Here is a 25,536-nt window from a genome sequence, read left to right on the forward strand (position 1 = left end):
TGGGGGGGTGCTGTGTGTCGCCCCCCCCCGGTGTCCGGCTGGTGCTAGGGCAGGGCTGTGGCAGGGCTGGACGCAGCGGTGCAGGGGTACCCCTTCGAGGCCTGGGGGCTGTCGGGGCCCGACCTGCTGGGGCTGTCGGCGGGGACCCTGGAGGCGCTGGGCGTGCAGCGCCTGGGGCACCAGGAGCTGCTGCTGGAGGCCGTGGAGCAGCTCCGTGCCCTGGTGAGTGCCGGCGCCCATGGGTGCTGCGGGGCTGCCGTGGCGGAAGGGGGGGACGTGGGGGGTCCCTGGGCTGGGTGGAGGGGGGAGACATGGGGACACCCTGGGCTGGAGGTGGGGGAATGCAGGGGCACCCTGGGCTGGTGGAGGAGGATGTGGGGACCACCTTGGAGTGGGTGAAGGTGGGGACACAGGGACACCCTGGATTGGGTGGAGGGGGGACGTGGGGAAACCCTGGGCTGGGGGGAAGGGGGACGTGGGGAAACCTTTGGCTGGAGGTGGGGGGGACACACAGGGGCACTCTGGGCTGGGTGGAGGTGGGAACATGGGGCTGGAGGAGGCGGATGTGGGGGGCACCTTGGGGTGGGTGAAGGTGGGGACGCAGGGACACCCTGGGCTGGGTGGAGGGGGGGACATGGGGACACCTTGGCTGGAGGGGGAGGATGTTGGGGGCATCTTGGGGTGAGTGAAGGTGGGGACAACAGGGACACCCTGGAATGGGTGGAGGGGGGGACACGGGGACACCCTGGGCTGTAGGAGGAGGATGTGGGGGTCATCTTGGGGTGGGTGGAGGTGGGGGCACGGGGGCACCCTGGATTGGGTGGAGGGGGATGCAGGAGGACCCTGGGCTGGGTGAAGGGGGGGGCATGGGGGCACGTTGGGTTGGGTGCAGGTGGGGATGTGGAAGAAGCCTGTAGACCCTCACTGCCCTCCCATCCCCCGGTGTCCCCCCCCCTGCCAAGGACGTGGGGCTGATGAGCACCAGCCTGCGGACGCTGACGGAGAGGCTGCGGGAGCTGGCGCAGGACATCCAGGGCCTGGTTCTGGGGGGGCCGCCAGCGGGGGCTACCCCCCAGCCACCCCCCCTTGCCCTCCTGGCCCGCGTCGTCGACCTGGTCGGGGCCGCCAAGGGGCTTTTCTCCTGGCTCAACAGGTCCGGGGCGAGTGGGGGCACCCATGGGTGCTGGGGGCACCCTGTGCCCAGGGCTGAGCTCTCTGCACTCCCCCCCACCCAGGTACCTCTTCTCCACCCTCAACGACTTTTCGGCCAGCCAGGACATCATCCTGCTCTGCGCCAAGCTGGCAGAGACGCTGCAGTCGGTGGGTGTCCGGGGGCGGGGGGGGGGGGGGGCATGCTGCCCCGATGCCACGGTGATGGGCACCATGTCAGGGTTGGGAGGGGGGAAACCAGGCATCTACTCTCCTGCCCCCCAGAGCTCTGCCTGCTGGAGCGGGGGGAGAGCTGGGGTGAGGGGGGATGTGGTACAAGGGGGGGTTCCCCGCAAGGCCCCCCCAGCTGGGATGAAGGTGGGGGGGCCACCCTGAGCCATCCTGTCCCGCTCAGCCCCACGTCTTGTCCCCCCCAGGACCGCCCCGCGGCTGAGAGGGACAGCCAGATCCTGCGGATTGTAAGTGCTGGGTGAAGAGGGGGTGGTGGGCATGGGGGGCCCGCCGCTGCCAGGGCCCCCCCTCAGCCCCCCCCCTTTCCTCTGCTGTCACCCCCAGTGCCAGCACATCGTGGGCATCTGCGAGAGCATCGTGGGCTGCAGCCCCCCGGCGCTGCTGGACCGCAGGGCTGTGCTGCAGCGCGTGGGGCTGGCACTGCCCCCCGGCCCGCGGGGCAGCCCCCCGCTGTCCCCTGACACGCCGGTGCTGCCCCCTGGCCTGTGGGGGAGCCCCCCAACATCCCCTGACACCCCGACACTGCCCCACAGCCCCTGGGGGAGCCCCCCGATGTCCCCTGACACTCCGACGCTGCCCTCTGATCCCCTGGAGAGCCCCCCGCCGCTCCCCACCGCCCCGCTGGTGAGTCCCCAGTGCCCCCCACTGCCCCAGGACCCCCCCAGGACCCCCCCGCACCCTACTGACGCTTCCCTCCTGTCCCCCCCAGGGCCTTGAGATCACCTCCACCAGCTCCTGCCTGCACTTCGTGTCTGCGACCACCTCAGAGGTGAGTGAGGGGCCACCCCTCCCAGTCTGTCACCCCACCCAGGTGCCACCCTGTCCTTCAGTCACCCCCTTTTAGCGCCTGCCCTGGGGAATACCACCCGTCCCAGCTACAACGCATCCGGCCGGATCCTGTGAGACTATTAGGGCCCTAATCTGCCCCCCCAGCCTCCCCAACCCAGGGCACGGTCTTGGCTGCCTGCAAGCCGAGACCGTGCAACTCATCTCATGAGTGAGCACAGCCTGGGCCATGGTGGGAGCCACCAGCCGCTCCAGCCGGTGCTGTGCAAGGTCAGGCTGCCGGTTAATGGTTAACCCCCCCCCGGGATCTCCCCAGCCGGGAGAACTGTGTGGATTAGCTGGGGGGGGCGAGCACCCTGGGGCCGGGTACCCCACTCCCACCCTGCCTCTGCCCCAGGCTGCCCACGGGGGCCGCATCCTGCCCGGAGACGAGATCGTGCAGGTCAATGAGCAGGTCGTGGTGAGTCGGGGAGGGGGACGGGGGCTTGGGCGCTGGGTCCAGCAATGAAGTTGTGGCTGGGGGAGCCCTGGCATGGTGGGGGGCTGCGGGGCTGGGAAGATTCGGGGGACGTGGGACCTGCAGCTGGGGGGGGTTGGGGGGACAACAGGAGGTGTGATGTGCAGAATGCAGGAGCTGTGGCTGGGAAAGGTCCGGGGGAAACAGGAGCTGCTGCTTGCGGCGGGGGTTGAGGGATGCGGGAGCTGCAGCAGGACAGGACGTGGGGGATGCAGCAGCTGGGGGGGATGGTTTGGGGGATGCAGGAGCTGCTGCAGAGGAGGATTTGGGGGACGTGGGAGCTGTGGCCGGGGAATTGTGCAGGACGCAGGGACCGTGGCTGGGGAGATCTGTGGGATCTGCAGCCATCTGGGGAGATCTGCAGGATGTGGGGTGCAAAGGAGCGGCAGCTGGGGAGGGTTTGGGGGATGCGGGAGCCGTGGGGCTGGGAGGGTGCACGGGGCTGGGGCTGGGCAGCGTGGGGCCGGGGGCCACGGGTCACCAGAGGGGTGTGCAGGTGGGTTGGACACGCGTCAACCTGGAAAAGAAGCTGCTGGAGAAGACGAGCGGGGTGACACTGGTGCTGAAGAAGATCCCCCTCAACCTGCCCGGCTCGCCCCCCTCTCCCAGGCAGCAGGTGAGCGATCCCAGTGCTCCCAGTACAGCACCAGCGCCGCACTGGGCTGTGCTGGGAACCAGGCAGGGGTGCTCAGAGCTGGGCATCTCCCATCACGTTGGTGGTCCCTAAAGCTCTGGGGGACCACGGTGGGATAAGGGCTGGTCCTGACGCTCCATCCGCAGCTCCCGGGAACAGTTTCAGACGCTGCGGATCCCCCCGGCACCAGGAACGGCGAGTGCCGGGTCAGCCCCGTGTCCCTGACCTCCAGGTGAGCGCTGTCCCCTGCCGCCCCAACGCCCCCAGCCCGGAGGTGTTTGGGTGCCCCTTCCCAGCTCTTTTTTGGGGGGAGAGGTGCCGGCAGCGTGGCAGCTGCCTGTGAGCTGCCAGTAGTCTTAAGGAATGAGAAAAAAAAAAAAGTGTCTGTGTTTGTAATTCATTCACTTGGTAACGTTTTAATGGGGTTGCAACTATATTTAGACATGACCCTTCTCCTCTCCCGGAATGGAAAGGCGTGCGCGGAGCCGGCGGCAGGGAAAACCGAGGGTGCCCCAAGGGAGTGTGGGGCCAAACGGAGCCCAACAGTGGGACCCCCGCAGCCATCGAGGGGGGTTTTGGCTCAGGGATCCCTTCTCCCCCCAGCGCTGCTGCTGACTTGGACTCGGGGCCAGACTCGGCGCCGGACCCCGTCACCGACGGAGAGGACGGAGAGGAGGAGTGGGACTCAGGGCTGCCCGGGGGGGCCGTGGGGCAGCTGCCGGGGCTGCCTGGCTGCGGTAGGAGGGGAGCGGAGGGGGTGACTGGGGATGGGGTTGTTTCTTCCCCGAGGACGGGAGGCTGGAGCCCCGCTTGCTGTTTGCAGGTGCTGCAGAGGAGGAGGCGGCGTGGGAGGGGGGCACCCCGCCGGGCACCCCCTGCTCCCTGGGTGTCCTCGCTGCCGCCGGACCCTGCGTGGCAGAGCTCAGCCCCACGGCAGCCGCTGCCACGGGGGCTGGGGGTGCAGAGCCCGGCCAGCTCCACGAGGAGGTGAGAATTGGTGGGAGAGGAGCGCTGAGCTTCAGGGGGGCCCCTGGGGACACATCACAGGGGGACATGCGGGACTTCACATCCTCCCTGAGCTGGGAGGCAAAACACCCATCCCTGGTGGGGGGGTGTGTGTCCCCTCTGAGCTCGCTGCCGTGGGGTGTGCGAGTTGGGGGTCCCTAAGGGGTTGTGGGTGCTGCTGGGGGGGGCTCAGATAACGCTGTCCTGCCCTCACCCTCCCCGTATGATCCCTAACCCCTCATCTCTGCCTCCCCATCCAGGGCAGCCCCCAGCCGGGACGGAGACCGAAAGGTGAGCGGGATCCTGCCGGGGCTGAGGCGAACGGGGCTGGGGGCTCTCCTGGGCTTCTCCCCCCTCTCCCCCTTCCCCGCTTTTGACCCCCCCACCACCACCACCGCTGTGGCCGGCAGGAGTGGCGACCAGGCTGAGCCGTCGGCGGGTCTCGTGCCGGGACCTGGGCCGGGTGGACTGCGATGGCTGGCTCCTGAAGAAGAAAGACCACGTGGGCTTCATGGCCCAGAAGTGGAAGCGGTGCTGGTTTGTGCTGAAGGGCCACACGCTCTACTGGTACCACCACCCCAACGTGAGTGGGGATGCTGGGGGTCCTCGCTCCCCGCCTGGGGCTGCCGAGGCGGGCGGTGAACGTGGCTGTGTCTCCCTCGCAGGATGAGAAGGCTGCAGGTCTCATCAACGTGGCCACCTACGACCTGGAGAGCACGAGGGAGCAGAAGAAGAAATAGTGAGTGGGGTCTGTCTCACCCTGGACCTCCGAGCTGGCAGAGGAGGGGAGGATGCTGTCCCAAGGGCACGTGCCGATGAGCCCTGCTGGCTGCCACCACCTGCACGTCCCTGCAGTGATGGCGGGGTCCCCACGGGGATGTGGGGGATCTGGATTGTAAGATCCCATCTTACAATACAGGAGCCCACGCTTTGAGCAAGATGTGCATTGTGTTAACTGGTGTTATCGGGGCCATCTCCGATGGCAGGGAAAAGCCCAGACCCCTGCGCTGGATCAGGATGGGGGGGCTGCGGCGTGGGGGAGGCTGGATGGGGGCTTGGGGCTGGCTCGGGTGCCGGGTAGCCCCACCAGCAAGGGCTTGTCCTCCTCCAGCGTGTTCCAGCTCTCCCATCAGAGGTACAAGCCCTTCGTCTTCGCCGCAGAAACGCTGGCTGATTTGAGCATGTGAGTAACGCGCCGGTCGGTGACAGCCCATCCTGGTCCCAACCGCACCGGGCTGGCCATGACCCTCCGTCTGTCTGTCCATCCTTTCCTTCCCCAGGTGGGTCAGTCACCTGGTAACAGCCAAAACGAAGTACACGCTGGCCTACCAGTCCGTCCCAGACAGGGAGGAAGGTAACGGGCCCTTCCCCGGGGTGGGAGACGGGGTCGGTTCCCCTGTGGGAGTTGGGGACCCCACGGGGAGCTGCGGTCTGGGGGTCCCAGTGGGACAGCCGTGCCCGGCACTATGGCCCCTGCTTGGGACCGCTGGGAGCTTTGCCGGTGATTTGGGGGATATGTGAGAAATTCTCCCTGAGAGGAGGGCGGGGGTGATGCTCAGCCCTGGGGAGGGCGGGGTGGGGGGGCAGCCTGAGGCTTCCCACTCCCACCATCCTCCCCCATGGCCTCCAGACTGCTACAGCGAGACAGAAGCCGAGGACCCCGATGACGAGTCCCCCAGGCAGGGATGCGACTCGGTGAGTGGCCCTAGGGGAGATGCTGGGGAGGGGATGGGAGATCCGTGTCTCAGCTCCTGCCCTGTCTCTCCCCCAGCCAAAGAAGCGGCTGCAAAACGCCCCGGAGAAAGCCCAGCTCTTCCCGGCCAGCGGGGAGCCCAGCAGCGCAGCCAGCAGCCCCCAGGGCAGCCCCCGGCCCTCCTCGCCCTTGGGTAAGTGCTGGGGGGTGACATCTGTCACCCTGTCGCCTTGTGTGCACCCCTTAATCAAAGTTAGGGCCACCCTTTTGCGGGTGAGTGTGCGTGCTGGGGGGTAACTCGAGTTGTGATGTATTTGAGTGAGAACCATGTAGTGCCCTGGGGATGCTCTCGGGGCAGGCTCAGGTGTGGGGGCAGCCCCATGGGGTTTTGGGGCTGCCCCCCAGCTATGGTGCCCCTTCTCCTTGCCCAGAGCCCGCCGGGGAGGATCTCGAGTGCCTGATGCGGTGCCTAAAGCAGGGGGGGGTTTCCCTCATTGGGCGGCAGCGGTTCCTGACACAGGAGCAGTGCCGCAAGTCCTTCATCCGGCGCAACAAGAACCCCCACATCAACGAGAAGGTGCATGCGGTGCGGGCCCTGCAGAGCACGCTCAAGGTGGGAACCCACAGCCCCTATGCCCCTTCCCCCAAAACCCCCTGCCGAGGGGCAGCCACCCCAAAACGTGCCCTTTCTTCTGGCAGGCGAAGCTGGAGGAGCTGCAGGCCCTGGAGCAGCTGCTCAGCGACGCTGCACTCACCTCGGAGAAGTTCACGCGCTGGAAAGAAGAGCATCAGGAGCTGTACCAGGAGCTGCGGGAGTGGTGGGCACGGCACGAGGGCCAGGACCCCGACGGGGGGCTCAGAGCTGAGCACAGCCCCCCCGAAGAGGCGGCTGAACCCTGACATAACCTCTCTGGCACAAATCGTTGCTGATAAAAATCACGATGCTGCAGGAGCAAAGCGGGCGCTCTGCTAGGGGGCTGTATGGGGGAATTGGCGACATTTTTGAAGGCTCAGCGCCCAGCATGGACTTGCCGCAGGAGAAGTGCCTTCTGCTACATCCCCCCTCCCTGGGGCAGGACATCGCAGTGACAGTCTTGCTTTTTTCAAGGACGTTTTGCCTTGGCTGTATGTTGGCAATGAGGGCCTTTTCCTGGAAGAACTTGCCCCCACCGTGCACTCTGGCCCAGCCAGGGTCTTTTCTGCTGTAAATAAAACTGTGTTGACATGGGCTGATGGTATTTCTTGGCGCTGAAATGTCCCAGCCAGTGACACCCATGCCATGAGCCACCATCCTCAAGGGGCAGCGGCATCCCTCTGTGCTCTGCTCCCCTCTCCCCAGCCCAGCTCGGGGGGTGATGGCATCCACCCATGGGTTAGGTGGACAGGGACGGGCTCCAATGGCTCTGTGAGGCCAGGAAGGGTGATGAAGCATGGACGGTGTCCCGGGAAGGACAGGGGTGCTCTGGGGGAGCTCACAAGGGCCAAGGGGAGAGTGCGGGGCAGGATGGGGAAGGAGATGTGGTCACCCTGGAAATGGCAGAGGGGTCCCACTCCTCCCTGTACCACCCAGCCCCTTACAGACGTGCTACAGCTGTGTATGGGGATGCTCTTTATTTAACAGCAGCTGCAGAGGCTCAAACCTGCATCAGGATTAAAGCACAATCAAGTAACAGGCAAGTGAGTGAAAAATTAAGAGTGAAAAGAGGTAAAGATGGGGAACGGACCAACGTCTTCTGCCCAGTGATGGTCCAAGGGGTGTCCAGGGGTGCAGGACGGCCATGGCAGGAGGCTGAGGAGCCGCTGTTACCCCACAGCAAGCAGGATCATCCTGTGATGCTCATGGCAGGAACCAGTCTGTCCCAGTGCCTCAATAATCCACCTCGTAAGGCGCAGCGGCCGGCCTCACGACGAACCCCCTCTTCCTGCAGAAGCTGGTGGCCAGGCAGACACCAGCCAGCACCTCTGCCCCTCCACCGCTCCAGCCCAGGTAGAGACACGTCCCCAGGTGGAAGCGGTCTGCTGGAGGGGTCTGTGGGCTGGCCAAGTCCTGCAGCACCCGATGAGCCATGTAGGAAGTGGCACCAAGGTACATACCACCCGCCAGCATCAGCAGGAGCCCGGCAGTGGCTACCAGGTTGGGCCGTGGCGGGGGGGCCCACCACCGTGCCCCTAGCATGGCCAGGGCATAAGCCAGGGCCCCCAGCAGCAGCGAGCCCACAGCAGCCGCTCTCAGCACCCACATGGGCCAGAAATGGGCTGTGTCCTCCAGGAGGGCGCGACAGGCTGGGCCCAGCTGGGTGAATGCCTCCACGCAGCTCTCCCAGAGGCCGTCGCTGAAGAAGAGGTCGCGGGGGTAGCCGGGCCGCTCGGGCAGCTCCCGCCACCGTGGGGTGGCCGTGGCTGCCAGCAGCAGCACCCAGCCCATGGGGGCCAGCACCAGACCCCACACCAGGGAAAGGGTCCCCATCGCCAGCGAGGCCTCGCTGCTGGCACTGCCGCTGCTCCAGCCGGGGCCGGCCCTGCCTGGGGAGGGAAGGTGACCCCACCCCGCACGTGAGAAGCCCCAACGTGGCCAGGCATAAAGAAGGGCCCAGCTCCATGGCCTCTCTGCCACCGCCACCCAGAGCGGTGCTGACCTTTCCAGCCGAGTGGGCAGAGAGGGCTGAGCTGGGCCTCAGCCTGGCGGCCTGGGATGGCCGGAGGGGCCCTGAGGGGGCGGTGGAGCCTGTACCGCGGGGCTGGGGCCGACTGGGGAGCGGGCAGGGCAGGCCCCGCTGCCTTATACAAGCCTGAGTTTGGGTTTGGGCTTGGGCCTGGGCCTGGGCCTGGCCTAGGCTGGGGCAGGCGCCGAAGGCCCGCCCGGCCCCGCCGCTATTTATCACTGCGCATGCGCAGAGCAAGCCCCGGGGCTGCTCTTTCAGGCTCCGCCCTACGGGTGTTGGCTGCGGACAATCTTCATCCGCCAGAAGCCGTCGAACCTGCGGGGCGGGGGGGGAATCAGCGTCCCGCTGAGCCAATGAGAGCAGGGCATGGGCGGGGCCGGCGCGCCCGATAGGCTGCGGGGTGGGGAAGGGCGGGCTGGGCCCTGCCCACTTTTCCTCTGCCACTCCCCCCTCGCGGCTGTAACGGTCGCGGCGCGCGGGGCAGCGCGAGCGCCGCGGCGGAGCCAGGTGAGGGGGTCGGGTCGGGCCCGCCCCGCCCGGGAGCCGTTCCGCCACCGGGTCCCTCCTGTGCTTCCCCCTCGGTGAAACCGTCCCTTCTTCTCCGGCCCGGGTTGCTCGGCGCCCCCTTTCCCCTCAGGGACCGCTGCTCCCCTCAGGGACCGCTGCTCCCCTCAGGAGCTAGCCCACACCCGTTCCCCTCACCGGCCCCCCTTCCTCTCAGAGACCGGCCCCCGACGTCCCCCTTCCCCTCAGAGACAGGCTCCCACCGCCTTTCTTTCAGAGACCGGTCCCCCCGTTCCTCTCAGGGACCAGCCCCTCGGGGTCAGGCTGTGCCTTCCAGGCAGTTACCCCCCCCCGCCCCCTCCGGGATCACCGCATTCCCCTTTTCTCACCCAAATCAATCTTCTCCCCATCCCTTTCCGAGGGGCGAGGGGCTGCCCCCTGCACCCAGGCTTGACATCACTCCATGTACGCGCCAAGCTCTCCCCCTCCATCGAGTGAAGCGCTGCTCCCTCTCTCTTCGTGACCCACTGCTCCTCTTCCTCTTTCTCATTCCATTTTTCCTTAGTTTGGAACATGTTCCTTCCCACCACCTCTTCAGGGTCTGCCCTGTCCCCGCTGCTGGAAGGGGGTGGTTTGTAGGGTGGTGTGGGTGCTCTCTGGTGGTGCTGAGTGAGGTGGGAATGCTTTGGTTGCTTTGTCTATTTTATTTCAAGTGAGCATGATTGAATTTCTCGGTTACAACTGTCAGTAGCGATGGAGACTGAGGTTTAAACTCAGGATTCTGAAACATCCCTGAATTAAACATAATAAGCACTATGTTTAGCTAGAAATGTTTTATTTCTTTGCTGAGTAAAATGCTACTTCTCATTCACTATCTATCCTATTATATTCTCAATGTCTCTCTTCTGTTGCAAAATCTGTGTATATACGTTTTCTAAGAATTAATGGTTTCCCTGAGCTCTTTGAATCAGTTAAGCAAAAATCTGTATGAGCTGGTAGTTGAGGATTTAGTATTTTACTGGTGGAGAGGAGAGCGGCCTTGAATTTCCACGTGAAGCCCAAGAGCTGTAAATCATACTCCCGTCATCAGAGGCAGGAAATTCACTGCCTGAAGTACTCAGATAAGCAGATAAATGAAACCAAAGCTCTGGACAGATAATGAACAGCAATGCTCAGTTTTGAATGACTGCATTTCTGCGTGTAGTTGCTCAGTGACCTCTACAGAGGGCAGAAATGAACTGGTTTAGAGTTAAGACTTTTAAAAGGAAATTTTTAGTCTCTGTAGACATAACGCCGGCGTGTAGGGTACCATGGTGACTGATGCTCTATAAATAACTACGATGGGGATAACACATGCCCCAGTTGAAAGGCGCTGCTGAACTGCTGTGTACCTGGAGAATGTTGCAAACAGGAACTCTCCTCATTTTTCAGGCATGAGGAAAGCCTACAATAACTGCAAGGGGTTTTTAAGTATAGCCTCTGTTGCTGCGGGGATGAAACAGAGATACCCTTGGGAGGAGATGCTAATTAAATATTAAGTACTATGTTACTCTGAAAAGTAGCTGATCTACATGTACCCTTCATTTGGTTAGTGAGAACAGGGTTTGATTTATGCTGATTTAAAATATGATTTTTATTTATTGCCCTGTAGCTCACTGGATAGATAAGATGGCTGCTCTTGAGAAACATCCAGACCTGAGGCTCGAGCAGAGCAATCCATCGGGTAAGGACAGTCGTTTCTTTAAAGCCCTGCTGCTGTCGGATCCTGTTTCAGTTTCTCTGAGGAGACATATGGCCCTAAGAAGAGCTCCTTACCAAAAGCTTTTTATTAAAAAAAAAAAAAAAGTCTCATTGCTTCAAAATAAAACAATTGCACAGGTATGCAACGGTAGAGAATCATTTGGTAATGAACCCATCTCTTGAGTGATAATGGATAAATTGGGAAGTGTTTTTAACAGTTAATGCAAAAATTTATCTTCATGGGTATTGCTGTGTGCCAACATTGCTGCTCTTCTTTTTAGTTTGAGAGCATCAGCTGGGTGTAATATTACCCAATTTAGCAATGGGAATATAATTTACTGCTTTTGCATTCTGACTTCCATAACAAGATTGATTTTCAGTCTCCTGTTGATATTCTTTGACTTCCCTGTGCTTGCTGTCATTTCCTTTTGCAAAAGAGATTTCTTTAGCAACAATACAGGGAGTCAAGCAAGGATCAGTTTGGGTTTTGGTAGCACAGGTGTTTAGATGTGGCTAATTAGTTGTATTTAAAGGCTTTTCAGTCTGTTGGCTAAAACATAAATATCCCTGGCTTTTTCTCTCCAGATCCAAGCACCAGTCAGAAGAGTCATTTCTTGGAGACTGACTGGAAAACACCTATGTTGTCTGCGAAGTTCCAGAGCCATGTCAGTCGCTGTTCAAGCGTGGCTGACAGCGGGGATGGGGGCATTGGGACCTCCTGCTCAGACAGCACAGAAGGTGATGGCCAGCATGGGATCACACAGTAGCAGCCAAAGACTTCTAAGTTTTCTTAGAAGACCGAGAAGCGTTAAATAGCCCAATATTACTGAAACCTAGAGTGTAAGAGCTGGGGAAGAGCAGTCTGTAACGATGTCTGGAGACTATTTCAAAACCAGTGCCTTAGTACATAGATATGCTGCCTGAAATATAAACAAGTGATCGAGGGACTTGCTGTTTCTCTAAGCTAGTTTGGTTATCTTCTAACTTTAGTAAGGTTTTTTAACTGACCAAAAGAGACACGTTGGTGATTTGCTGGTTCATATTGACCAACAACTGATTTATTAGCAAGTCTGCTGTGTGATTTATCTTTTTTTTTTTTAAGACATAATTTGTAGGTGCCTCTAGAGACTTCAGATGAGTGCACCTTTGTGCTTAAGTCTCCTCAGTGTTAGAGCTGTGTACTTCTCACTGAAGAATGCTGCAGCCTTGCCCTCAGCTGAGGCAAGTTCTGTGAAATTGCTTGTCCCAGCAATCCTTTCCACTTTTATTTTCATCTTCATCCATGAAAGTGACATAAACCACTATTGATTCACTGATTTTTCTTTCAGCAGCAAGGAATTTTGCATTTTCTTTTAAAAGAATGCACTTCACACACTCATGTGTTTCACAAGCCGCCCTGAGCCTTTTGAATGAGCCATAGATCTTAATAATGTGCGAGTTGAAATGAAGGCTTTTTAGAAAGTCTGGATTGTGGAAATACTGCTAGAAATATTACCAGAGCACATGTTTAAATGTCCCAACTGGCGCCTCTCAGGATAATAAAACATCCAGTTGCGTGCTGAGGACAGGGGAGATAATGATGGCCTTCTTGGAAATTGCCCTTCTGAACGTTTGTAATGTAGTCTTGTTTGTAAGAGCTGAGGCTGAATTGTGGCACTGACAGCTGGCTGAAGCACACTGACTTTCAGGTCAGTACGTTATTCAGAAATGTTGTTGTGACAACCCTTAGCACACTCAAGGAACTGATTGCAGCATCTGCACGTGGCTGGTCAGGGAACTCGAGTTCCTGATAGTGATACTGGGGGGTAAATTTAAGGGCTGTAAAAGGAAACAGTACTGTCTTCTGTTTGCCAAGGTGAACGTGCTTGTGACGGCTTGGTAGCATGGTGTTCTCTGGAGCTCCTAGGCACAGCCAAGTAATGTCTGAGAGATTTTCTCCCCTTCCTGCTCATTTTTGAGGAGAGGGTGTTGTGCCTTTATTGTGGTATTTCCTGCAATTTGATGGTCTTTGCAGAATCTGGTTTTGGTCATATTCAGATTGTAACCTTTTATTTCTTCTTGTAATAATACTTTGAGGTTCCAAGCAGGTGGAGGGTGACCTCGCAGCCCTGATGTTGGGTTAAAGAAACACCATGTGGGGATGGGCCTTCAGCCAAACCCTTGAAGAAAACAAATTTGTGTATCTGGGATAAATCTGGAATTACTGCGATACACAACGTATCGGGATGAGGAGTGAGAACAGGCACTTTGCTGTTTGCCTTTCTCAGCTCTTGCTGTTGCTGTATTGAAATCTGAGAGTTGCTAAGAATAACCCTGTATTTCCATGTAGCCAGGTTTGGTGCCCGTCTGACAGGACAGGCTCACGTTGGGGTGCGTGCGCTGAGCTTTATCTCATTTCCTGTGGCAATAAGGTGAGAGCCATTACTCTAGCCTCTAGAAAAAGCTCTTTTGCTGCAGCGTCCTGGAGTAGTTCGAAGGTCAACTGCTTGGTGATCTAGCGTTCAGCTACGTTTGGAGCTCATCATGGGCTTAGTGAAGGCTCCAGTTAGCTTTGGTTACGGTTCAGAGTCGCTGAGCTGTGGGACGGGCAGAACAGAATCAAGGTCTCAGTGTTCAGCTGAGTAAGTTTCAGCCTTTTTATTCAATTTAAAGGACTTGATTTCTAAACCTATAGAAAGATAACCTTATTGATTTAAGATTTTTACTAGAGCAGCTTAAAAGCAAGGGATTAAAAATGTGTACTGAACTAAACTTGAATTCTGCCTGTGGCTTACGGTGGTAGGAAAATGTCATAGGCTCCTGAAAGTTGGTAGTGAGGGGGAACATAGGTGTGCCTTAGTCTTGCTGCTGCTGCTTAGGAGAACGTGTTCAGAGGGAAAAGAACTGGTTTTTAAAATTCGTTCGGAAAGTTCAGCAGAAGAGTGGCTGTGTCAGAATATTTTCAGCGTTGTAATTAGACCATCACTCTTCTTCTTTCCCTAGACTTTTGCAATTCCAGTAACAGTTCCTCATTCCAGCCCATCAAAACCCAAGTGACCATCCCAACAGCCCATGTTATGCCTTCTACATTGGGTGCCTCACCCTCCAAGCTGTGTGCTGCGGGAGACCAGAGCTGTTCACAGAGTACTTCAAAAACTGCTATGCCAGGATCTGCTTCTGAACACACAGGGCTTGGAGATTTTAATGCCGGGAAGTCTTCTCAGGTGCCTCCCAGGGATCTCCTGCGTCTCTACGGGACTTCAGGGGAAAAAGATTTTGAGCAATCCTGGCATCCCGTTTCTGATCACATGAGAACAGAAGATACTTGGAAGTTTGACACCCCTGCCATTGAGCGCACCCTTAACCAGTCTCTCTTTCTGGATAGTTTGTGCACTGACCCTCTCCACAGGTTCCAGAAGTTCAATCCAAACGCTGGGGCAGCTGAGGCAGGAAAGGACCAGTATAAGGTGCTACCAGAGAGTAAGCACGCAGCGGGAGCTGATGGAGTCTGTGAGCCCCAGGATGGAACATGGATGAGCGGAAACAGACTGATGCCAACAGGACTCCAAGCCAACAATTTCTTTTCAAAACCTGTAGCTCCTCCATCTCGAGCATGGATGCAAGAAACCTGCGCGCTACATCCACATGAGAGAGTCTGCGAGCTCAATGCTTGGAAACAACAGCTGGAGAAAGTGCGATTGCAAGTAGAGCAAATGCAGGTAGGCAGCTGTTTGTGTGAATGTATGAGTTTGAGAGTCATGAATCTTTGACCCATATTTATGAAGCAAGGGGGAAAATGTCTTGTGCTTCTCCCTGTCTTACACTGAAAGTCTCTTAATGATCTGTTTTTACAACATGTAGTGTCACAGGTATCGTTTGACATGCTGCTTATGTAGAGCAGCACTGTATTATGTTACAGCACTGCACAATGGTTCAGATCAAGAGGTGAAATACCCTGTCTGCTAGAAACTGCAAAGAAAAAGCGCGTCAAGAAGTTCTCAAGTTTCTAGAATAATTCTATTCTGTATCTAGAGTTAGAAAACAGACTTTTTAAAAGATGCATAAAACTAACTGCAGTTCATTAGATGGAGTCACCTCCCACCAGCTGTACCCTAATGGAGACAATTTGTTTCCAGTGAGCTAGCACAGTGATCTAAAATTATTTGTTAATCTCCAGTTGTGCTTGGGCAAAGTTACTTGTTCTTGGACATCGACAGAGACTGAAATAGCTATGTCCTGGCATGCAGATGAGCACACAGCGTGCAAAATAGCTCTAGCAATGTTGCAATTACCTCTGTGGAGCACAAACCTCTCCCTCCTCGTTTTGTCTCCTCTTTCAGTTACAAAATGGAGGCGCCTGCCACCATCCCTCAATGTATTCTCCTTCACTGCCTACACCTGATCCAGCTCAGTGGATCAATATCCTGAACTCCAATGAAAACCTACTCAAAGAGAAAGAGCTCCTCATTGACAGGTGAGAGTTTGGTACTGATGTGCGGCTTAAGGACTCCAGTGCATTTCCTTTTGGAAAGGGAGGGTTTTGAAAGTACCAAGGAGCGCTTGTATCTCAGAGTCCCTTTTACCTGACGGAGCTTTTTCGTTGCAAAGAACAATATAATGAACTTCGAGAACAGCCTTTTTTTTTTTCATGAGCTCGCCTTCCTCTTGGTATTAGTATGGTTATCCTGAAGGGTCCAAATAAATGCATTTTGGTTACAGTTTTCTGTCTTTTATAAGGGATACAGATTTCTGTTCACATCATGATTATCTGGAATGTCAAAGCTACTGCCTTTTTGCTCGAGGACTTTCTGGGAGCTCTTTGAGGTCTTTATTTAAAATTTGTTCTTTGTGAGTTTGGGCTGGCAAGCAACATTTCTCATAGCTAATGCTATGGTCCATAAGCTCTTTGAAAACTACCTTCAGCATTTGGACTGTAAATATTTTTTCTGCTTGCTCACTTTGAGTCCTCTGATGTCTGTTCATTTTACTCATAAGCTCCGCAGCCAACTTGGATCTTCCAAAGCATGCAAGGCTTGTGAGTTTTATGTATAATCATTGCTGGAGGGGAGAGCCTTTGAAAAGAGGGGAGGGAGCAAAAGTTAATACCAATTGCAAAAGGCAGAACGGTTATCTTTCAGATTATTTCTCTGCAGATCAGTTCTGAGTTGCAGAGTTGTCTTTCTGTTCTGCTTGTCACTGTATGGAGCATTAGAGTTGTGGTGGCACTGTTCATGTTGTATTGCTCTCTACTGTATGTTTGAGAACAGTGTATTATTGCTTGTTGGTTATTTTCTTTTTTTTCTACAGACAAAGACAACACATATCCCAGCTGGAGCAGAAGGTCCGCGAAAGTGAACTGCAGGTTCACAGTGCCCTGCTTGGCTGTCAGGCACCCTATGGAGATGTCTACATGCTGAGAATGCAGGTAATTGGGTGCAACAGGGTGTCAGTAAGAAATATGTATTGAATCCAATGGGCCTATCGCTTCTCATTAGGTGTTTCCTGAGCAGAAGGGCCATGCAGAATAAAATTATGCTTTGTATGGGGTCCCAGTTACCTGTCATCTCTGACATCTTTTGTGACTCTTGAGATTTCAAGCCCTCAAGTACCATGGTTTGTTTAGAAGCTGTGCTAGTGATGCAAATGCCTGACACCACTGACAAGTGCCATTTCAGATACTGGAGCATATAAGATGGGCTGAATGATGTTTGGGAATTAAGAGGGCTAAGAACATGGCTCTGAGACAGCGCAGCTGCTTAGTGCCAATTTGTAAGGAAGCGAATTCATTGGCTGTCTCTGTTTGCAGGAGCTGCAGCGGGAGAACACGTTTCTTCGAGCACAGTTCACAGAGAAGACTGAATCCCTCAGTAAGGAAAAGATTGAATTGGAGAGAAAACTGGCTGCTGCAGAGGTGGATGCAAAGCTGATCCGGGAGTCACTGAAGGAAACTATGCAGAAACATGCGGAGGAGTTGAAGAAACAGGAAGAAAGGGTATGATCCCATTGCTCTAGAGATGGGAAGGTGCTTTGTCTTTGAGAAGCCAAAAGTCAATATATTGCCTAGAGGAAAGTTTTCTGTAGCAGTGTGTTATTGCAGGTATTTTCTGATGTCCTTGTAAAGCACTTTGGTTTATAAGCAAAAGCCCTTTCTCTTGCGGTTAGAAGTATTTCAGTACCTCCTCTTTTAACCAGAGAAGGTGCCTATCTTTAAGTGAGCAGAAATGCGGTTGAGTTAAGGTGATACTGTATTTTGGCATTGAGTGCTGTACAAAAAGGTGAATGAGTGGGCTTACAGAGGACTGAAGAATGGACAAGAAATTATATGAACTAAACTTGTATATAACTGTCCCTGCAGGTAAAGGGAAGAGACAAACACATTACTAACCTTAAAAAGAAATGCCAGAAGGAATCTGAACAAAACAGAGAGAGACAACAGAGAATCGAGACTCTGGAACGATACCTGGCTGATCTACCAACCCTTGAGGACCACCAGAAACAGAGTCAGAAGGTAAAACTTCCTCTGATTTGTGATGATGGCTCTTCACGTACTTGCTCAGATAATTTTTCTACAGCTGCAGATAATCATCTGCACAGCTGCCCAAGTAAAGTTGTGGTCTGGCCTTTTCAGAGGAGGAATGTTCTGAGCTATAGCTGAGAAATTGCCGCATAGTTAATAAAAATCTGCCTTGCAAATGTGGTTGAAACATGGTGTGTGTGGTGAAACCCCTGGGAGGTCTTTAGCGTCTTGTGATGGTCTTTGTTGCAGCTGAAGGAGTCTGAACTGAAGAGTACTGCTATGCAGGAAACAGTGCTGGCACTGGAAACAGAGCTTGGAGATGTCCGGGCTGCTTTCAGGGAGCAAGAGGTGCAGCTAGAAACCCAAAAGCACAAGGAGCTGGAGCTTCTTTCCACTGTGCGCAGGTAAAAATCGGGAGGATTAGAATAAGCTTCATCTTAGCACAGAAGTAATTGCTGCACAAGAGCAGTGATGATTCAGCAAACCACTGTCCCACCTGTCAGAACCAGGTCACCATGGATTTGTGATGATTATGTGAATTCTTGCTAGAATACCGTGTTCAAATTCTGTGTGCCAACAGTGGAGCATGGGAGCAGAACCAGATGGCTGAAAGAAAGGGGGCCCCTGTTTTGTCACCTGGGTCTGTCTGTGTCCTCAGTTTATCACTCTCAACTGTAAGTCCTTGTGAAATGGACCTACGTAATCTGCAATTGTTGTATCTCTGCAAATGTGCCAATATCACGGGTAGAGCGGTGTCCAGGGAGAGGGACTCCCTCCTTCACAGCCCTTGCAGTTTGCAAGCTGGGATGCAAATAGGGCAACACTGAGACCTGATATGAAGACCATTTGCCTCCTCGTATTGTTTAGTGAGGGAAGCACCTTAAGTAAAAGCTGGCTTTCCCATGGTGTTCTGTTGATTTCAGCTTGCAGGACAAGGTGCAGCAGTGTGTAAAGAATGCAGAGAGAGGACCTCCTGCCCAGGACGGTGAGAGACAGAAAATGGAAAATGACTCTCTGAAGAAAGAATGCGACCGCCTCAGGAAGGTAACAGGCTGTCCCAGCTGAGAATCACACATTTTTCCTTCCACTGAATCACACAGGGCGCTAAAATGAAATCAGGGACTTCTGCAGTCATAGGCAGTCACAATTGTACTGAAGCAGCAGTTCCTGGAATTCCAAATGGAGGGGTTTTAAAAGCCGTTCTTGGTGTGATAACTGTGCACTCCTACAGTAACACTGGAGAGAAGTTGCAGAAAGCAGAAGAGGGCAGAGGAAAACCACAAGAATGCAACTTCTCTGGTCTGTTTTAGCTGATAATTCTAATGGTGCCTCTTATCAGGTACCTTTTGTCAGGGAGTCTAAGTCCACTACTAACAGAGGTAGTGCTTAAAGCTGTAAGTGGACAGGGAAGAGAAGGAGAGGGGATGCTGTCCTACTGAAGGAGAAATGCTGGTGGTATTACTGAGTCTGTGTAGCCAGTTCTGATGCCTCTGCTTGTGATTCCAGATTGTAGACAAGCAGCAGAAGAAGATGGAGCAGTTGTCCTTGCAAGTAAAGGTGAGAGGTGACTGCAGAGGGACCTAGAACTGGGAATCTGCTGTGAAGTGAGTTAGACTTACTGCTTTCCCATGGTCTGTTCCAGAACCTGGAAGAACAGGTGGCCCAGGAAGAGGGGACAAGCCAAGCTGTGAAAGAGGAGGCAATGAGAAGAGAAAATGCGCTGCAGCAGCTCCGCACTGCTGTGAAAGAGGTCAGAGCAAGAGCGTTTAGAGTGCCCAAGCATAGCAGTTGAATGAACAATGGATTGTCTTTTAGCAAGGCCCTTAATTTGCAGTCAGCAGCACAACCTCTCCTGCTTCTTGCTAGTCAGTTGATCTGAAGGGAGCTCTTCTCTGTTCAAAAGCAGGAGGAGAGAGGCAGTTTCTGCCCTGGGAACTTCAGCTGAGGCTGTGGGTTAGTGGTGGAGGATGCTGAGCTTGCCAGCTGGGGGCAGCAAGGTGGTGAGCTGAAGTCCAAACACGCCTGCAGCCCTGGCTGAAAGGCAGGGCTGAGCCCTATTCTCAAGCCCAAAGGAAGCCAAGCACAATGGCAGACCTTGAGGGAAGGGATGGCCGGTGTTGGGGTGAGCAGCTGGTGCACAACCTCCTGAAAGCTTATTTTGTTGCATCATGCCTCAGCAGGGACAGTGTAGTGTCATGGGGTGCTTCCTGGCTCAGCTTGGAGAAGAGAAGGCTCCAGGGAGACCTTATAGCCCATTCCAGAACTTAAAGGGGCCTACAGGAAAGATGGAGAGGGACTCTTTATCAGGGAATGGAGGGATAGGACAAGGGGGAACAGTTTTAAACTGAAAGAGGGTCGATTTAGATTAGATATTAGGAATAAAATCTTTACTGTGAGGGTGGTGAGCCCTGGCCCAGGTTGCCCAGAGAAGCTGTGGCTGCCCCATCCCTGGAGGGGTTCAAGGCCAGGTTGGACGGGGCTTGGAGCAGCCTGGGCTGGTGGGAGGTGTCCCTGCCCAGGGCAGAGGGTTGGAACTAGATGATCATTAAGGTCCTTTCTAACTCTAAGCATTCTGTGATTCTTGCCTGAGCCAGGAAAGCCAAATGCTCATACCCTGCAGGACTGACACTCGCTCATCTGGCAAGAGTCTGGAGGACTTGATGTAAACCTGCTGCTCCTGCCCTTGGTGTTCCCATCATCATCATGGAGGAGCAGTTGTGTTAAGTTGCTTTAAGTGTGCTAGTTCTGACCACTCATCTGCGGTGTCCATTTGTTCAGCTTTCAGTGCAGAACCAGGATCTCATTGAGAAGAACCTGACCCTTCAGGAACGACTCCGGCAGGCAGAGCTAACAACCCAGCCGCTGCCTGCTGAGACAGCCCACCTGGCCCAGGAATTGCACAGTGAGCTGGCCAGTTGTCTGCAGGATTTGCAGTCTGTCTACAGCATTGTCACTCACAGGGCTCAGGGCAAGGATCCCAACCTCTCTCTGCTCCTGGGCATTCGCTGTAAGTATGCCGAGTGACGGCAGAGCGAACCCTTTGGTTCCTGTGCTGCGACAGAAATAACTCACACATAATGTAGCATGGAAGATTCTCATCTCTCTGGGATTCTGAACCTTCCTTCTGTTTTAGCTACCTCTAAAGGTGCATGCTGTAATAACTAAATGTTAAGTAGTACCTCTCTCGCAAATGTGCATTGGTTTTTCTGTCTCACTTGCAAATGTCTGTGATCCTTGGTCAGAACTGCACGCACGGTAACACCCTTCTCTGACTCCACAGTTGTGCAGCACTCTGCTAAGGAGAAAGATGACTTGCTGAGCCCTGATGGACTTGCAAAGAAACTGGCGGAGGTGAAACAGCTTCACAAAGAGGTGGAGGACTTAAGGACAGCAATATCTGACAGATATGCTCAGGACATGGGAGACAACTGCATCACCCAGTAAAGAACACTGCCCAAAGTAAGACAGGAAATGAAGACTTGAAAACCTCAGGAGTCTAGCGCTCCTATGACCCAAAACCTATTCAGCACTTTGCCATCCCTCTGCTCGGGTACAAGATGTGTGACTTATCCAATCCATGAGAAATCAGGGGGTTTGTTGCCAGAATTGTTTAGTTGCTGACTGGCTAACTGGAATCGTTCAGGGCTTCGGTGTCGGGCTTTGCCGTAGCTTTGATCTTGTGGAATGTGTTTATGCTGTGTTTGCTGGAGCCGGTGTGGTCTCTGATGCTGGGAGATGAATTCGGAATTGCCTTCCAGGCACGTCAAATGCTGAACATGCAAATGTGACAGTTAAAATCATCACTAAAAGGAAATGTATGCCCTGGTCTTTCTGATAAATTCTCTGTGCAGATCCTGTGTGACTAGTAAGACCAGAGGATTATCAGAGTGTTCAGGGGATATCTGTGGACTTCATAGGTGAGCAGGTGTGCCAGTTATACCAGTGCTAATTACACCAAGGTGCTGCAGGCTCGTCAGATCCTGTGTGCACAGCTCTGGCTTGGATGCTTGTGTAGCTGTTCATGGAGCAGGACCTGCTTTGCCCAGGTAAATCCAGCCAGACTCTTGCAGTCCCCAATGGAGTTGGGGAGTAAAGCAACACTAAAAGAAGGCTCTGAAAACACTCCCCTGGGCACTTTTACCTCAGAAGCCTTAAGCCTTTTATCCCCCCTGAAACAGCACTCTGAGCATGGGTATGATTCAGACTGCAGAGGAAGTGGATTGATGCTGAAGTGCCTTAATGTACTAGAGAAACCTCCTGTCCCCATGCTGCTTCATGCCTAATGCGTCTGCTGGCAGGGTGAGGAACTGCTGTTTCTTGTCGCAGCCTTTAGAGCCATCACGAACAGTTCTGGGGAGCCTCAAATATGTGTAGCCCCTGCCAGAGCCGCAGAGAGCTTCTGCGCCCCCAGGGGACCCTGCTGCAGGCCAGCAGGGAGACACCGCTGCCTGGCTCTCTGCTTGCTAGGGTGAAAGCCATTCTGGTCCTAACACGGCAGGATGCATCCGAGGGCTCTCCCTGATGCCTGCAAGGCAGTGACCACTCGGGCTTTGTTGTAGACCTGCTCCTCGTTCTCTGGGAGCTCCCTTCTAAATAATGGGATTTCTAAATAAATCAGCACGGGATGCGGTTCACTTTGTCACAACCCTCCTTAACCTTAGCGGCAACTCGTCCTGGTACTGAGTGCTTGCTTGCAACAGCGCTGTGGTGCTGAGGGTGGAACTTTTTTCATTTTCAGCTTGAATTAAGAGCAAGATAAGTCGGTTATGTCACGGGGGGGAAAATACTGCTGAAGTTTCTGTCTGTTTGGTTGTTGTTGGTTCATGTTGGGGCTGTGAGCCCTGTGTTTGTGAGAAATGCTTTTGTTATTCCTTTGTGTTAAAATTTAAGACCAAATATGTTTTGTTGTTAGTGTTTGGCCACCACGGGTGATGGTGGCAATAAATTGTTTAGCTTGCTGTCCCGAGCTGCCCCCTGCATGGCACGGGGAGGGAGCGCAGCAGCATCTGTGGGGCAGCCAGCTGTCTGCTCCGTTCTTGCCACATCTGGTGTATTATATTTCTGGCTGTTTCTGTTCCCAGGCTGTTGATGCCATGTACTGAGCTAAATGTAGGCCAAGGCTATTTCTTGAACTCACTTGTCCTGGCTGCTGGCAGCTCTCTAAGCACTGGGGTGCAGAGCGTCACCAGCCGTGACAGTTGCGCTCTCCTGCAGGGTGCTGTTTAGCACCATCCCCTTTCTCTGCAATCTTTGGGGTGCAAGATCTAGTTCCCAGGTGCTGTGCGGGGGCGCGTTTGCCCTCTGCCCCTGCAGAGCTGGCTGTGAAATGGGATCGTGGCTGAAACCTCATCTTGGCAGATGCCTGGAGCCTCGCGCCTGGCCTGGTACCAGCAGCTGGGCTGCCGGTGCGGAGGGGAGGGAAGAGAAACACCCCCGTGTCATCCCCCTGCAAAACTGGACCCGTCTGGCTCAGATGGTGATCCCATTTGCCATATGTGACTGCTGCTCTCCATGCAGGGGAGATCTTGGGCCTTTCCTTACAGAGCATCCCAGACAGGGGTGGCAGGACCATGTTCTGGCTCTGTCTTTTTGTGTTGCGTGTCCCTGCGTCGCGTTGCGTGTAGCATATTTATACCAGCCTTTGTCTCACCCGTTTGTTTGTACTGAGTGTTTCGAGTATAAAATAAAGCTGCTCTGCTCCACTCCTGCGAAGCGGCTCGCTACCGGGGCGGGGGGGCCGGGGCCGGGCCCCGCCGAGGCCGCATGCCCGGGCCCGCCGGCCCCATTGGTCCCCGCAGTCACATGCCGGGCGGCGGCGGGGCCGCCCGCTCCCTCCCTCCGAGCCTCCCTCCGCCGGGCTGAGCGCAGGGAACGGCCGCGATCGCAGCATGAGCACCCTCAAGGTCTACAGCACCTCGGTGACCGGATCCCGGGAGGTGAGCGGCGGCGGGGGGTGCTCCGGCGGGGCAGGGCTGGGCGCCCCGGGGTCCCTTTTCCCTGGGGTGGGCGTCTCTAATCCGTGGAGTTGCGAAGCCCCCCCGCCCTATCCCAGGTGTCCCCTCCCCTGCTCAGGCTGCACCGTTTCCTTTTTTTCCCTTTTTCCCCCGAATTCATCCCGCTGTGTTGGGTGACCCCCCCCCCCCCCATGCAGGACCGCGCCCGGTGGCCAGGTGGGGACTGGACTGTGGCCCGTAAGGAGCGGTCACTCTGCGAGCGCTGTGCTGAGCGTGGCTAGCACGCTGGGGTGCCTGCCCACCCATCGGGCTCCTCTCCAGCTCCCCATAACCTGCCTTTCCCACCCGGATTCCAGATCAAATCCCAACAGAGCGAAGTAACCAGAATCCTCGATGGGAAAAACATCAAGTATGAGCTGGTGGATATCTCCCAGGACAACGCTCTCCGGGAGGAGATGAGGGCGAAGGCAGGCAACCCCAAAGCCATCCCGCCCCAGATCGTCAACGGAGACCACTACTGTGGGGTAAGGCTTGTGCTCTGCACTGGGGATAACCACCATGGGGACTGGGTGGTGGGCAATAATTCTGTCCCCTTGGTTTTGGTACAAATGGTGTCAAGAAGCCTTTCAGAAGGCATCATGAGGTGCGCCTTGTCTCTGCTGCCAGGGCTAACGGGTGTTTGGAGCATGGTGGCTTGTGAAAAACGGGACTGAGGCGGGGGGACTCTGGGTGACCATGGGCAGGGGGGCTGTGTTGTGCGGGGCTGTCCCTGCTTTGCCCTGTCATGCTCCATGTGACTGTCACCCGTGCTGTGAACCAGTTTGTGCTGCGTGCTTAGGGGACCCCGTGCTGCCTGACCTTTGGGAACATGCAGCTCCCTCTTGCCTTGTGAGCGACTGTGTGGCTTTTCCCTGCAGGATTACGAGCTTTTTGTGGAAGCTGTGGAGCAAAACACCCTGCAGGAGTTCCTGAAGCTGGCCTGAGCCCCAGGCTCCCCTCCCGTCCTGGACTCTACCTGCATTCCTGAGCACCCTCATCTCTGACCACCTTCACTTCCAGGTTGTCAGCGCTGTCCTGGCACCATGACCTGTATCCCAGCATAGGGAAACCCATGACCAAAACTACTCATTGCAGCTGCCTACAATTCCCTCCTGCCTAACCCTGATAATCATTTCAGAGGGATCCAAAGAAAGTCTGACGCTCGCTGCGCATGGCCTTTCAACAAAGCTGGGCCTGGCTCACACCGCAGCTTCCAGTGCCTCTGTAAACAGCAAAGCCTCTGGGGCTGTGCGAAGTGCAGCCGTCCGTCAGCCCTCTCCTCTGCAGGGAGAGCTTCTGCTTCAGGAGGGAAGGGCTTAGGGTTGCATGTTACTTCCCACTTCTCCCAGTTGCTGTTAAAATTGTAAATCCTGCTGCCTCACTTCCTTTTTCTTTTTCTTTTTTTTTTTTCATCTCAACTGCAGAGAATATGGCAACTAAGTTGATTTTTGTTTGTTTTAATTTAATGCAAAAATACTGCACAAAGCTGGGGTCTGACCACCCACCGTGGAGAAGGCCGGGGGCGAAGGCTGGTGTCACTCGGCAGCTGCCTGGGGAGGATGGATGGCCCTAGAAGTGGGACCCGCACTGCTCTGTCTGCCCTCCGCTGGGATGCAGTGCCAGGGCTCCCTCGTGAGCGTTAATGGCTCAGGGCTGCTCCAGAACAGCTGATGCTCCAGCTGTCTTACCTTTCCTCTTTGAGTTGGCTTTTTTGCAACCTGGACCAAGTGCATTTTGTTTTCCTGCCAAAAAGCAAGTTTATAACCAGTGTTGTCTTCCGAGATGCTATTAAATGTTACTGTACCTTTCACGTCGGTACTCGTGCGTTTCTTTTCAGTTTGGTTTTATTTTGGCTACAGGTTAAACGTCACCCTACGTAGAGATTGTGAGTCACTTCCAGCTCAGAGAACCTGAGTCAGTTGTACTTGCTGCTGCAGCCTGACACAAAGATCTTAACACCTTAGATTGCTGCCGCTAATCAGAGGCTCACAGGACTTATCTGAATATCCTACAGCACAGTAGTGACAGGTACCTCTCAAGCATTCCTCTGTGTGGTAAGAACAGCAGCCTTGGGGGAGGGACAGCTTCAGCCAGACATGAGAGT

At 55.1% G+C, this 25,536-nt stretch overlaps 4 protein-coding genes across 7 annotated transcripts; 3 read left to right on the forward strand and 1 right to left on the reverse strand.

Annotated features, from left to right (window-relative positions):
* Positions 1–99: 99 nt before the first annotated feature.
* On the forward strand, positions 100–7,266 carry CNKSR1 (connector enhancer of kinase suppressor of Ras 1). The gene is made up of 20 exons (XM_074563321.1): positions 100–222; positions 963–1,153; positions 1,236–1,320; positions 1,587–1,628; positions 1,726–2,025; positions 2,111–2,170; positions 2,585–2,647; positions 3,201–3,320; positions 3,485–3,570; positions 3,942–4,075; positions 4,162–4,325; positions 4,604–4,634; positions 4,754–4,926; positions 5,009–5,082; positions 5,455–5,526; positions 5,624–5,697; positions 5,974–6,038; positions 6,115–6,229; positions 6,468–6,649; positions 6,736–7,266. The coding sequence occupies exons 2-20, from the start codon at positions 975–977 to the stop codon at positions 6,934–6,936; spliced, it is 2,220 nt and encodes a 739-aa protein (XP_074419422.1). The 5' UTR covers positions 100–222; positions 963–974; the 3' UTR covers positions 6,937–7,266.
* Positions 7,267–7,903: 637 nt separating this feature from the next.
* LOC141733020 (claudin-7-like) lies at positions 7,904–8,461 on the reverse strand. Its single transcript, XM_074562750.1, has one exon. The coding sequence runs from the start codon at positions 8,459–8,461 to the stop codon at positions 7,904–7,906; it is 558 nt and encodes a 185-aa protein (XP_074418851.1).
* Positions 8,462–9,146: 685 nt separating this feature from the next.
* CEP85 (centrosomal protein 85) lies at positions 9,147–22,399 on the forward strand. Of its 4 annotated transcripts, XM_074563317.1 has the most exons (14): positions 9,147–9,206; positions 10,855–10,926; positions 11,529–11,681; positions 13,926–14,641; positions 15,263–15,396; positions 16,230–16,347; positions 16,729–16,914; positions 17,278–17,430; positions 17,689–17,843; positions 18,363–18,483; positions 18,946–18,996; positions 19,082–19,189; positions 20,218–20,446; positions 20,720–22,399. In XM_074563317.1, the coding sequence occupies exons 2-14, from the start codon at positions 10,872–10,874 to the stop codon at positions 20,881–20,883; spliced, it is 2,343 nt and encodes a 780-aa protein (XP_074419418.1). In that variant the 5' UTR covers positions 9,147–9,206; positions 10,855–10,871; the 3' UTR covers positions 20,884–22,399. The 4 variants fall into 4 exon arrangements, with proteins under 4 accessions (XP_074419418.1, XP_074419417.1, XP_074419420.1 ...); XM_074563316.1 differs by lacking the exon at positions 9,147–9,206 and having other exon boundaries at positions 10,802–10,926; XM_074563319.1 differs by lacking the exons at positions 9,147–9,206; positions 10,855–10,926; positions 11,529–11,681 and adding an exon at positions 13,273–13,354.
* A 776-nt stretch (positions 22,400–23,175) lies between these two features.
* SH3BGRL3 (SH3 domain binding glutamate rich protein like 3) lies at positions 23,176–25,242 on the forward strand. Its single transcript, XM_074563322.1, has 3 exons — positions 23,176–23,375; positions 23,750–23,917; positions 24,311–25,242. Exons 1-3 carry the CDS (start codon positions 23,328–23,330, stop codon positions 24,374–24,376), a joined length of 282 nt encoding a protein of 93 aa, XP_074419423.1. The 5' UTR covers positions 23,176–23,327; the 3' UTR covers positions 24,377–25,242.
* Positions 25,243–25,536: the final 294 nt, after the last annotated feature.

Source organism: Larus michahellis, chromosome 19, assembly GCF_964199755.1.
Source record: "Larus michahellis chromosome 19, bLarMic1.1, whole genome shotgun sequence".
Lineage (NCBI taxonomy): Eukaryota > Metazoa > Chordata > Aves > Charadriiformes > Laridae > Larus > Larus michahellis.